The sequence below is a fragment of the Palaemon carinicauda genome, chromosome 26 (genome assembly GCF_036898095.1).
Source record: "Palaemon carinicauda isolate YSFRI2023 chromosome 26, ASM3689809v2, whole genome shotgun sequence".
Taxonomy (NCBI): Eukaryota; Metazoa; Arthropoda; class Malacostraca; order Decapoda; family Palaemonidae; genus Palaemon; species Palaemon carinicauda.
Window position 1 is genome coordinate 33,958,585 of NC_090750.1, and position 12,834 is coordinate 33,971,418.

The window sequence follows — 12,834 nt, forward strand, 5'->3', positions numbered from 1 at the left end:
TGTTAAAAAATTTACAAAATTATGATGACTGTCACCATTCATGACTGGAGACTCAGTTGGTTTCTGACAGGAAGGACCTGGTTTGGGGATAACATTTGCCCCAGAACTGATCTTTCATTTCTTGCCACTGCTGGCAGATGAAAAAGGAGATCGAACCCTCTTATATCCTTTCTTGCAATGAGAACAATATCTCTCCCACTGGGAGGATGGCCACTCCCTACAGTACTCACATGGCAATTCCAGTGAACATCTCTTACCACGGCAAGGACAAACCGAGTGCGGATCAATATTTACCCAGCTCATGAAAGTATCAGAGGGATGCCCATCACGGCCGGAGCATGAACACATAGAATTCAACTTACTAGTCATAGCGAACACACTGGTAACTCTCAAAAAATGAGAGATACGCAAGTGACAGTGAATATTAAAGACACAAGCACTAAGCACTATTAAAGTATATCGATGGCTGGCGCTAATGTCTGATCGTAGAGAGGAAGTGAGGTACATCCTCTTACCTTCACGTCCAGGAGTGTTGTGGAGAATCGTCATGTGCAGACATTCTACACAACATGCGCAATGGTTGCTTAGTAACTAAGTATGATACAGTACAATCAAACCAATTTTCTGTGATTGTCTAGTCATAGAAAAAACAAGACTAGAAGTAACCCATATAAATGACTCAGAAGTTTGTATCTGCATATGAATAAATACAAAATATCTCCACCCTAAAGCATCAGAGGTAAGTTAATTTTTTGATGATTCATAAATGTACGTTTTGATATGAGAACAAAATAATAATTTCAGCAATTATTTATTAATTTAGCCATTTACTGTATTTGATGCATTTGAATGATATACTTGCACAATCAATTTTGTGAATGTATGGTATATGGATTTTAGGGATATGATCGGTGTATTCTTCATCTAACTCTTGCAGAGAGAAAGATGGTAATATACTTCCTTTTACCAAAGAAAAGTACTTCAATGTTATGAATGCTCTTGAAAAGAGAAAACAGCGAAGTCCATCAAGTATGTTGTTCACTGTGACAGTTCACACAATGACTATCATCATGGAAAAGGCTATCACTCAACTTGTGACAGCAACTTTCTAGCAGTCAGATTAGGAACTAACAAGGATAATTCCAATACAACAGTTGACCAACAAGCTGTACTTAGGAGATCACAGGTATTGATTTTAGTTTCAGAGGTCACTTCTTTCCTTCCTTCTAATATTTAATATTTAAGATTTGACATACTGAGCAGTTAAACAATTTGCGTCCCTTTTATTCATCTCCTGCAATTTCTGTTAAAACAAAATCAACTACAAGCATTCATGAAAAGAAATTTATGTTTTGCAAAAAGAAAGGAAGAATAAAAGTATAACGTGGATTTAGCGCTCGCTTAAAACACTTGATAACAGTTGTTACTGAATCATTTTAAAAAAAACCACTGAAACTATAAGCAGAGATATCCAACAACTCAGATTTCAAGAGGAATTATGGATCAGTAGACTTAATTGCCAGGGATCATAAATCTTGCCACAGACACTTCTACAAGAAAACATTGAAACTTAAGCAGGCTTTGTATTACGTAAAAAGAGGCAATGCTTTTACTAAGCTTGTGAAGTTCATTAAGATAGAAGTTTTAAAAAAGGGCAAGAGTGAGACATACACAAACTAGCAAATAAAAAAGTATCTTGAACTGCTCTCTAAAGAGGGAATTGAAAATCCAAGTGGAAAGGCATAATTTCTGTGAAAAACTGAAAAGGTATTTTGGGTCTACAGGTAATAAAGGGATTTTGACGAAGGAAAAATCTATTTCTGGGGAGAGACCTGTGACGGCCGGTGAAAAGGGTCCTTCTTTACACTTTTCTAATATAAATCTTCCAAATATACTAGAGAAAGATAAAAGCATAGAATGCAGAGGTTACTATCCTCGCGCGATCACCTTGTGCGTGTCGTGCATACAACAAGGGCGTGTGAAAACCACTATTCACAGGCTGTCTTCCATTAGACAAAGATAGCGCTCAGTGGATGCGTGCGCAACACTGTGCATATTTTCTCTGCAAGACTAGGGTCTTTGCAAAGTACTCATGCTCATCCTATACAGGGGGTTGGCGAGTAACATTATGTCCTCCATTCGCAAGATGAAAAAGACTGTGCTGAACTTGTAGAACACATGGTTTTCCCTTGTGAGAGGTAGAAACCTCGAGGCACAGGTCCCAAACGGGCTGGCCTCACAAAACTCCATGAGCTTTGTTGTATGATGTAGGCAATAACCTAGATGGGTTATAGCCTATGAGATTCATCGATGGGAGAAGCAGAGACCACAAGCAGTCGGTTACCATCACCATCAGCGGCAATGACCTTGAAGGGAAATTGATCATGGGAATCATTCTTGTACCCTGAGGATAAAACTGTGAGGGGTATGAACTGTGAGCAGCTGCCTAACTACGTCATTGTCAATCTATGAGAAATTTTGCATGGATGAGCTGAAGCAAAATATGGAAGAATCCAATTCTTGTCAACAGAAACCCTGAGGGGAGACCACTCAGGTATAGGACACCTTTCTAACAGGCAGGAAGGGCAATCAACATATGGCCACTGCAGGGAGCACTTCCTACAAGCAGGAAGACTCCTGAACAGTAGCCGGAGACACTGCAGGGAGATCTCCCGGTAAACGAAAAGGCTGCTGAACAGCCGCCGGCAAAGGGTAACTCTTCCGCAGACAGGTGACTTGCCCAACCCTGGAGGCAGACCTCCGGGCAGTGCTTTCTGCTTCCTGTCAACGAAGTGAGTAAGCTCAAGTTGAAGGTCGGCATTAAGTGCTGCCTGTAAAACATAGCCAAAGGTAGTTTCTGGGTTCACCCCAAAGGGATTCCCCAACTGGAAACTCCAAGGTGAACCAGTGCAACTCCTCTTGTTCCTATACTGGAGCTGTAGGAATGAAATTGAGGAGAAGCAGAGAGGGCTGCAGCTAACTGCAGCAACTTCAGAAAAAATTCCTAAGCAGGAAGGCCCGAAAGCCCCAAGGAAGGCAGGAGTGGCCACAAGCGGCAACAGGAGAGACTCTCCAGGTGGAGGCCACCGTTGGTTCTCCAAGGGAAGCGACAATTCGCACCTAAAGAAAGTCCTGGGTCTAAACTATGAAAAGAAAAGAGGGTCTTCAAGCTTTTAGGCTGCGTGCTTTTAACTGTTAGCCAGTTAAAAAGTTCTGAGGGCAGAGAAAGATTACTAAGGAAAAGTGATGTTCAGTTACTAGTGCTGGTGTGGGCAGGGTGGTTGGTCTACTCCCCACTAACTAGCAGAGAGTAATTACACCTTGTGTAAAAGTTTAACTGCTAGTTTCAGCTGTCTCCAAAATAAACCTCCACTTTAAAGAGCGTAAGGGTTTGTATACAGAGCCGGAACAAATTCATATTCAATTGTATGTCCATTAATATAAAAATATTCACCATAGCCTAACATACAAAAATACAGTGAAAGACATCCGACCATAAAAACTTGAGAACGAAAGGTTTCAGTGAAAACAGATACTGTATGTCAATCTCGATTTACTGTAAGACAGACATAAACAAAATAACCCTACTACCTTATGCTTACATATGTTAAGCCAATAATGAGGTACTGTGTAAGTGACCAAGTAGTGTTCTATTAAAAACAAAAAGAAAATGAAAAAGGTTTAATGAAGATTGCCATTTGCCAAATTGAAAATAGTTTTGCTAGTTTTAAGTCACCGTACATATGAAGGATATTTAGAACAGCAGACAATACTCCAAGCTAGTTTCAAAAGAATGAATAAAGCATCAAAAACAATTTGTGTATACTGTAATTACATAGCGTCAAAAAATTCTAATGTCAACAAATATAATAAAAAAAATTATCAATAAATAATTTACCTATAATGTACATATGATAAAACTAATTAACATCTTCCATGACTAACACATCACAAAATTGTTCACTGGTAGTAAATTTTATTAACTTCGTAAGAACTAAAGAAGTACAGTTGTTACTGCTTGTGTGAGAGAATAATTGCATAATGCTTAATATTTGCCATAAAAAATCTATGGGAACTGGAGACATCAATGAAATAATTGAGAAACAGAAGTAACAAAAAATTCTACAATGATAGCAATGTCCATCACTGCTTATGAAGATTTGCAAGTCAACAGACTCATAATTTATTTAATTTTTTCTACAAAAACTACAAAGAGAGTCCAGTCTTATACCAAATATCACTAGTTCAACACAATTGTTCACACTGCCATGGACCTAAAAAAGAGCATTAGGTCACCAGGGCTATAAAGGCAAGATTGGGAATTTTCAGAAAACATTTAGCTTAGTATAGTAGTTCCTTCTTTCACAGTTACATGGGCATGAATCTTACATAGTCAAAGCAGTGGACAAGACTTCGGAAAAATATTAATTAAAGTTAAAAATTTCATGGATATTAAAAATGTATCAAATTTTTGTTTGATTAAATTTATAATACTTCAATTAAACTGTAAAATAAAAGGTTTATTTCCAGGAATTTCATACTTTTATAATGACAACAAAAAACAAATAGATATCAGTAATGTTCAAGAGCTTTGAAAACTAAACAACCAACATTGCACTTGCAAAGGTTATCACTGCATATTTGTGATACAGTATAATGTTTATGTTCACCTCATAATCTTAAATGTTTATGCAAGTCACAGATCATATTTGCAAACTATAATTTTGAAAGTTACCGGTATACATATTTTCTCATGTTCAATTTTATCAAACATGGAAGGAAGAGCAATCATGCAAATATAAACTGAACAAAACGTTAAAAATATATCAAAGCAAAAATGAATAATCTGCTAAAATGATTGGGTTTTGAATTTTTTTTCTTTTGCAAATCTCCAGATGGTGTGCCAGAATTGTTGAGAACTCCATGAAAAGCTCTCATTTAACACAAAACATTTTACTAAACAGTTACATAATGTAAAAATCTGGATTATTTTGTATATTCCTACTGTCTTGAAAAATCATGAGACAGTCCAAGTAGAATCCCCATCATATACGAATTTCAAGACAGGATAATGCACTTAAGACATTCAATTACCATCATGTGAAAACACTGATAATCAATGCAAAACACTCCAAAGCTATTAAAAGGAAGAAAGAGCGTTTCCTTCATTTCATGGCCGCGTTCACTAAAATATTTTTGAAAGCCAAGTTTTCCATGATACTTCATTTGAGCATCTGATCTTTTTAAAACTAAAAAGTATCCCTGACTGAATTATCAACATCATCACTATTTCAGTGGAGATCAATGAGATGCTATACCTACATTTTCAATTATGTAGTAAGTCTATCACTTGTCACATGTTGTTAGGTACAACTACCACTCTATATGCAGCAAAAAAAAAAGTAGCTACCCTAAAAAGTTACATTAATATCAAAATCTAAGTATCAAACACGGTTGTCAACGGAACATGAGGAGCATTGGTAAAAAAGTTTCACTAAGATTACAGGCAAACGGGAAAGTCAAAACTAATAAAAAATTATTTACATGACAAGAAAGTCAACACCACAACTCATCGCTTGGTGTACTTATCGATGTAATCCTTAACTTTTCTTCGAAATGACTCCTTATCTCTCTGGAAATGTTCAGCAGCCTCTATGTTTAATGGGTCGTCAAAATTCAATAAATCCTAGAGGAAAGAATTTTCATATTAATTTTACTTGGTTTACATCTGGAAATAAAAGTGTGTCACCATGATAATAATTTTTATCACTTAAAAATTGGTGAAATATGGTAAATTTGGGAGCAACTTGTATTTTTCCAACTTATACAAACTTAAGTTCTTTACTTAAGATATATGTTTCACTCTTGAGCTAGTTTAGCCATAAAAACTTTCACCTGTGGTCTCAATAACCCTCCACTAGTTAGCGGAGGTAGACCAACCAACCCACTCACACACTACCCCAGTGACTACTTTTCACTTTTGATTGCAGGCAGGACTTCTAGGGGACAACTAAGTGTAAAGAACTCAGGTTTGTATAGTTCGAAAAAATACCAATTACTTTCAAATTTTTCATTTGTTCCAACACAAATACAAACCTTTGTTATTTACTAAGGAAACTCACCTCAAGGAGGGTGGTAATCCAATTCCAATTGGTTGGAAATATTGCCTTGGAACACAAATCTGAGCTCGATAGAGCACCACAAGAGTATCCTGACACCTCGTGATCCCTCACCCTGTCAATGCTAGAAAGTTGACAGACTGAGCAACCATGGAGAGTGAGTGGAAACTTGCACTGTAACTTGACCAGGTGAGTATAGGAAGTGAGTTGACACTCATTCCATAACCTAGACACTGCCCAACTACCCCTCGTAGGGTGACTAGGGACATAACAAAATACATAAATATTTCAGACCACAAAACTAATGTGCTTACCTGCAATTGGAAGGAAACCAGATTGCAGTCGACGGATGCTATGCCCCAAGAGAAGGGAAGATGAAGGAAAAAAAGGTCAGTCATTCTATTCATTCATCCCAGAATGGCTACTTTCCTCTTGGTAGGGGTGGAAGAGGCTCTTTAGCAATGATAAATAACTCTTCTAGGAAGAGACTCCAAAATTAAGCTTGAAATTCCGTATGAGCATGGACAGTGGAGGAAATGTCAACTCCTTTCAGTCTAAGGACCAGGTTTAAGGCTGACCAATAGCCTTTCACTGCCAAGACTGAGCATACTTTTTTCTCCTGAAGGTAAAACAGAAAACTCAACAATTTGGGGTATAGTCCATAACACCAACCACAAAAGATTGCTCACTTCTCCTGGTAGATGGCGATAGAAAACCTCCTGAGGTATCCAGACATCCGTTTCGCCACTGCAGGCGAAAACCCTCTCTACGAGAGGAGATGCTGGATAACTTCCTGGCATGAAGTTGTAGGGATGTGACTGTCTTATGGAAAATCCTCACATGCAATTGTCAAAGAACGTCCTGTAGGGGGGGGCAGCTCCCTCAGAACCTCTGAGAGCAGAAGTAGAAGGTCTGGGTACCATTGTGTGTATTGCCATAATGGTTTTATTAGGGTTATCGACAAGTTGTAAGAGGATCCCACCTTGTTGAGGAGTCTCATTAGGCAGAATGGGGGAACGCAGAAACGTCCAGTGTCCCATGGTTGTTGGAATGCATCTTGAAAGGCTGCCTGTGGGCTCAGTACTGGTGAGCAGTACATCATAAGTTTCTGGTTAAGAGACACTGCGAACAGATCTATCATTGGTGAACCACACAAAGTCCCAACTTTGTTGGTTATCAAGATGTCAAGACCACTCAGATCCATCTATCTGTGTCCTCCTGCTCAGATGGTCTGCCACAATGTTCTTCTTGCCAGGAATGAACTACGCTGACAGGGAGATCGAATTCACTTCTGCCCATCGCAAAATTTCTGCAGCTAGATGGCTTAGCCGCCATGAGAAACTACCTCCTTGCTTGATTACATATGCCAATACCATAGTGTTGTCATTCATCAACACTACGGAGGGACCTGAAAACTGTTAGACATGTTGAAGGGCTAGAAAGTCTGCCATTAGTTCCAGGAGGTTTAAGTGACACTGTCAATCAGAAGTGTACCACAACCCGGAGGCTAAGTGCTGTAACAGATGAGCACCCAACCCTTCTTTTGATGCATCTGTGATGAGAAAGTCCAGGGGAGGAGAAAGAAGATCTACCCCTTTAAGAAGGTTTGAATGCAGGACCCACCAACTCAAGTCTCTCTTTTGCTCTGGCCCTACCAAAACTAGAATGTTTGGAGGATCTGCTTTGAGACCAGAAGGTCTCCAGCTGCCACTGGAGAGATCGATTGCAAAGGCGACTGTTGGGAACCAAATGTTCCAGGGACGTCAAGAGAAAGGGACAAGTTGCTTCCTTGAAGCTCTCAATCCTGCTTTGACACAGAAGCAAACACTTTTCCTAACTGGGTGTGTATTTGCCTTCCTAGATATACCAGGTTCTGAGACGGTTACAGGGAGGACTTCCCGAAATTCATCACGACTCCCAGGTCAAGGCAAAATATGAGAAGTCTGTCTCAGTGAAGATGGGTCTCCACTGAGTCTGCCAGAATCAACCAGTTGTTTAGGTACTGAATTAGACGAATGCCGCTGGCATGGGTACAGGTTGAGAGTAGGGTAAACCCTCTTGTGAACTCTTGCAGAGTTGTTGACAGGACGAAGCACAACACCCGAAACTGGTTATAACTTTTCGTACACCACGAATCTCAGATACTTCCTTAATGACAGTTGGATAAGGATCTGGAAGTATACATCTTTCAAATTCAGTGTAACCATGATGTCCCCAGGTCTGACAGCCTGTCTTTAGTCTTTATCTTGAACAGGGTCTGATGAACAAACTCATTTAAAATTGATAGTCTATGACTGGTCTCCAACCTCCCGCTTCTTCTCTACAAGAAAGAATTAACTGCAAAAGCCTGGGGACCCCTTGACACCCTCTTGGAGGGCCACTATTCAAGATGATCAGGACCTCTGCCCAGAGGGTGACATCCTTCGTTGACCCCTTCACGATATTACTGGACGACATGTCTTTTTATAGTTTATTTATGACATATTTGTTTTTGATGTTGTTGATAGTTTATTATATGACATGTCTGTTTTGACGTTGTTTCTTATTTTAGAATGATTTATTGTTAATTTGTTCTCTTCATTTATTTATTTCCTTATTTCCTTTCCTCACTGAGCTATTTTTCCCTGTTGGAGCCCCTGGGCTTATAGCATCTTGCTTTTCCAACTAGGGTTGTAGCTTGGATAGTAATAATAATAATAATAATAATAACTGGTGAATAGGACGCAATACCCAGCACAGAGGATCTTGACCATCCAATGTTCGGCCCCGTGGTACTGTACTCCAATCTCCGTCACCTGTGCCTCAGGCATCCTTCCAATAGTGATAGTACGGGAGGATCGAACCCCACGATTTCTAGACTTCCCTCCCCTTCTATGTGCCTTCTTACCATGAAAGGGCTCCTTGGGATTCAAAGTGTTCCTGGCGCTGGACTGTTTGGAAGCCTCATTTGTCGTTTTATGAGCCTGTCTGTGCAAATGTGACTATTTTGGAACAAGTGGAGCCGAAGGAGAGGAATAAAATGTTACGGCTCTATGGAGAATAGTCTTGACTCGCCTTCCTCCATCGCTCCGCAACTGTATTAATGTTCTCTGCATTGAACAGAGACAAACAAGCAACCGATGAGTTGCGAAGATGAAGAGCCTCTCTATTCAGAACCTTCCTCTGGAATCTTGAAATGACAGCATCACACCTTTTCAAGATCCAGTTAGCCCTTTAGTTGGCTGTGTTGTGCACTAGGATCTCTGTGGGTCTGGCCCCGGGAAAGCAAGAAATTCTTAAATGCCTTATGCTTGTTCGGGTCTGACAAATCTTTATTGTTGGTCAGATAACCAACAGAGCCTGACCAGTAGTCTCTCCATAATGAGGCTTGCAGACTTACCTCTGCAATCCTCTCCATGTTGCAGCCAAAAATGTCACTTGTTGCACCACCAGCTTCTTAACCATCATACCCTGAGCCAAGGATGACAATGTCAGGTCTAAAGGCAAGGGTGTGAAGGGTCATCGTTGAGATCAATGTAATACTTTCTCTGCCTGATAAAAGCTGGAGGAAATAAACGGGATGAGGTGTTCACCCTTAGAGTCCTTCTTATTTGGGATATGAGATATGACTTTCTTAATGGATTCTGACACCATCTTAAACCAAGGCAACTCCAGCCTGGTCTTACTGGTCATGGGGCACATCAGAACAAATCCAGAACCATGTCTCTCCCCTTTGGAGGGGAGTACTGTATGTGGGTTCTATTAATTTTCCTTATGCAGGACAGGACCCTTGCATGGTGGCCAGAGCTTTAGGGCTAGCTAGAAGAGGAACACATCCTCATCGGAGTTTTCAGAGTACAGGGGTGAGGGGGGTAGTACCGGCTACCTTTCTCACGCAGGCAGAAGTTACCGGGGTATGGGTAAGGGCGGCCAAATTTGTATAAAGAGCTCAAGGATTGCATCATTAAGAAAAACATAAATTACTTTAAATTTGTCATTTGTTCCAACACTAAATACAAACCCTTTTGCTCTTTATCAGGGAAGATTCATCCCTTAGCTGAGTGAAGTCCTAACCAACTAACTGGCTTTTGACCCGGGGTTTTCCCCATACATGCTTCGCATGTGTGAGAAGAAACACTAACACCTCGCTAAACTCTACACATAATAGCAAACTTTAGTGGAATGAGCAATCTGTTTGATTGTGTGCTACTAGTGGTGCGAGTACTCTAGATAAGAATTCTCAGAAATGTAGGAATCTTTGAACCAACCATAGACATTACCCAATCCCACCTCATCAGGGGGGTATGGGAGTGCAACAAGTATGTACAGTATCTGTATACCAGGTTACACACCGAGAATGATTTTACCTGCAGACAGAAAAAGCCAGCTTGCAGAGTACCAGTCATTCTTGTCATTCATCCCAGACTTAATACTGGGTAATCTCTGCCTTCCACCATCTGCTACTTGTCCTTCAAGGAGCATGATGTGTTCAAACCATTTGTTGCGTAGCCACCACAGGGCCAATGGAGAACGTCTCATTGTTTCTGTGTCTCCCATCTTGCAGGTAGTGGGTGGTGAAGGTCATTTGATGCTTCCACACAACCGCTTGTACGACCTGCATCACAAAGTAATTTTTCTTAAACACTAGGGACGCACCTACAGTGTGCTCCAGATGTCATGAGCTCTGGTTTGCCTCAGTCTATGACCTTGCAAATCCAAGCAGAGATTGTTTCTTGGTGATCATTCTCTTGACCTTCCCTGTGCTGACAAAGTGTTGAACTCGGGAGGCGAGCTCCTGCAGTAATCTTGAGGAAGTACAGTACCTCAACCTCCTCCCTGGACAAAGTAGTGGTTGATCTGGATCATCGGATACACTACTAAGATTCCTAATCTGGAAGGGCCTAAATCTCTGCACCGCTTCTCATGGATTTTGCGTCTCCGCAAAAAAAAAAAAACTCAGGGACCAACCCGGGCATTACAGTATCTTTAAAATGATATTTTCTATTTAAAATAAATTTTTGAATATACTTACCCGGTGAATATATAAATAGCTTACGTCTCTGACGGTCGACAGATTCCAAAAACTCGCGAGCGATCGCCATGAAGGTTGCTGGGTGTGCCCACCAGCGCCGACTATCGGCCAGATACCGCATATACTTCTCAACCAATTCAGTTCTTCTTAGTCCGTAGGGTCTCTATCGGGGAGGAAGGGAGGGCCTTTAATTATATATATTCACCGAGTAAGTATATTCAAAAATTTATTTTAAATTGAAAATATAATTTTAAATATTAAACTTAGCCGGTGAATATATATATATATAGCTGATTCAAACCCCTGGTGGTGGGTAGAGACCAGTATTAAAACAATAAAGGCGTATATGCTCAAGAGTTTTTGACAAATATTAAAAAAACAAACTTAAGTATAGGTACCTGATAAGGAAGCTGACTCTGATGATTACTCTGCCTCATTAGTCCGCTATCCTCACGAAGCCCAGCAATCCTCTCAAGATGCTGAAAGACTCCCAGGAGCTGTTATAATCAGGGTGAACACCCCTACAACAGGACCTCATCAATACCCTTAATCTGGGCGCTCTCAAGAAACAATATTTTGACCACCCGCCAAATCAAAAGATTGCGAAAGACTTCTTAGTCTCCCGTACAACCCAAAACAAGATTAAAAGGATATTGGGATTAAGGGAATGTAGTGGTAGAACCTTCACCCACTACTGCACTCGCTGCTACGAATGGTCCCAACGTGTAGCAGTCCTCATAAAGAGTCTGGACATCTTTCAAGTAATATGAAGCGAACACCGACTTGCTTCTCCAAAAGGTCGCGTCCATAATACTTCTAAGGGATCTATTTTGTTTAAACGCTACTGAAGTTGCTACCGCTCTAACTTCATGAGCCTTAACTTTAAGCAAATTACGATCCTTCTCACTTAAATGAAAGTGTGCCTCTCTAATCAATAGTCTAATAAAATAAGACAACGCATTCTTCGACATGGGCAAAGAGGGCTTTTTAATGGAGCACCATAAAGCCTCTGAAAAACCTCGCAGCGGTTTAGTTCTAGATAAATAAAAGAGCTCTAACGGGGCACAGCACTCTTTCAACTTCATTCCCAACAATCTCAGATAGACTGGGAAGTTCAAATGATTTAGGCCATGGACGAGACGGAAGTTCATTTTTGGCCAAGAAACCAAGTTGAAGAGAACATACTGCTTTATTAGCGGAGAAGCCGATATTCTTGCTAAAAGCATGTATCTCACTAACCCTTTTTGCAGAAGCCAAGCTCACCAAGAAAAGAGTCTTGAGGGTAAGATCCTTCAGGGAGGCTGAATTTAACGGTTCAAACCTGTCTGACATAAGGAACTGCAGGACCACGTCCAAGTTCCAAGCAGGAGTAGAAATATGACGCTCCTTGGAAGTCTCGAAAGACTTAAGAAGGTCTTGAAGATCTTTGTTATTAGATAGATCCAAATTTCTATGCCTGAAAACAGAAGCTAACATGCTTCTGTAGCCTTTAATGGTAGACGCAGAAAGGGAGCGACCGTTTCTCAGATAAAGCAGAAAATCTGCAATCTGCGCTACAGAGGTACTGGAAGAGGAAATAGAGGAGGACTTGCACCAGTCTCTAAATACCTACCATTTAGATTGCTAAATCCTGATGGTAGAGGATCTTCTAGCCCTCGCGATCGCTCTAGCTGCCTCCTTCGAAAACCCTCGAGCTCTAGAGAG

General features: G+C 40.4%; 1 protein-coding gene across 2 annotated transcripts in view; it reads right to left on the bottom strand.

The window, feature by feature from the left end:
* Window positions 1-3,536: 3,536 nt before the first annotated feature.
* The window catches only part of LOC137619482 (NEDD8-conjugating enzyme UBE2F-like), a 164,746-nt gene continuing 155,448 nt past the window's right edge, over window positions 3,537-12,834 (bottom strand). For both annotated transcript variants that reach the window (XM_068349543.1, XM_068349544.1), the window contains exon 5: window positions 3,537-5,686. In XM_068349543.1, the coding sequence (XP_068205644.1) occupies window positions 5,570-5,686 (117 nt within the window). In that variant the 3' untranslated portion in view covers window positions 3,537-5,569. The remainder of the gene's footprint in view (window positions 5,687-12,834) is intronic.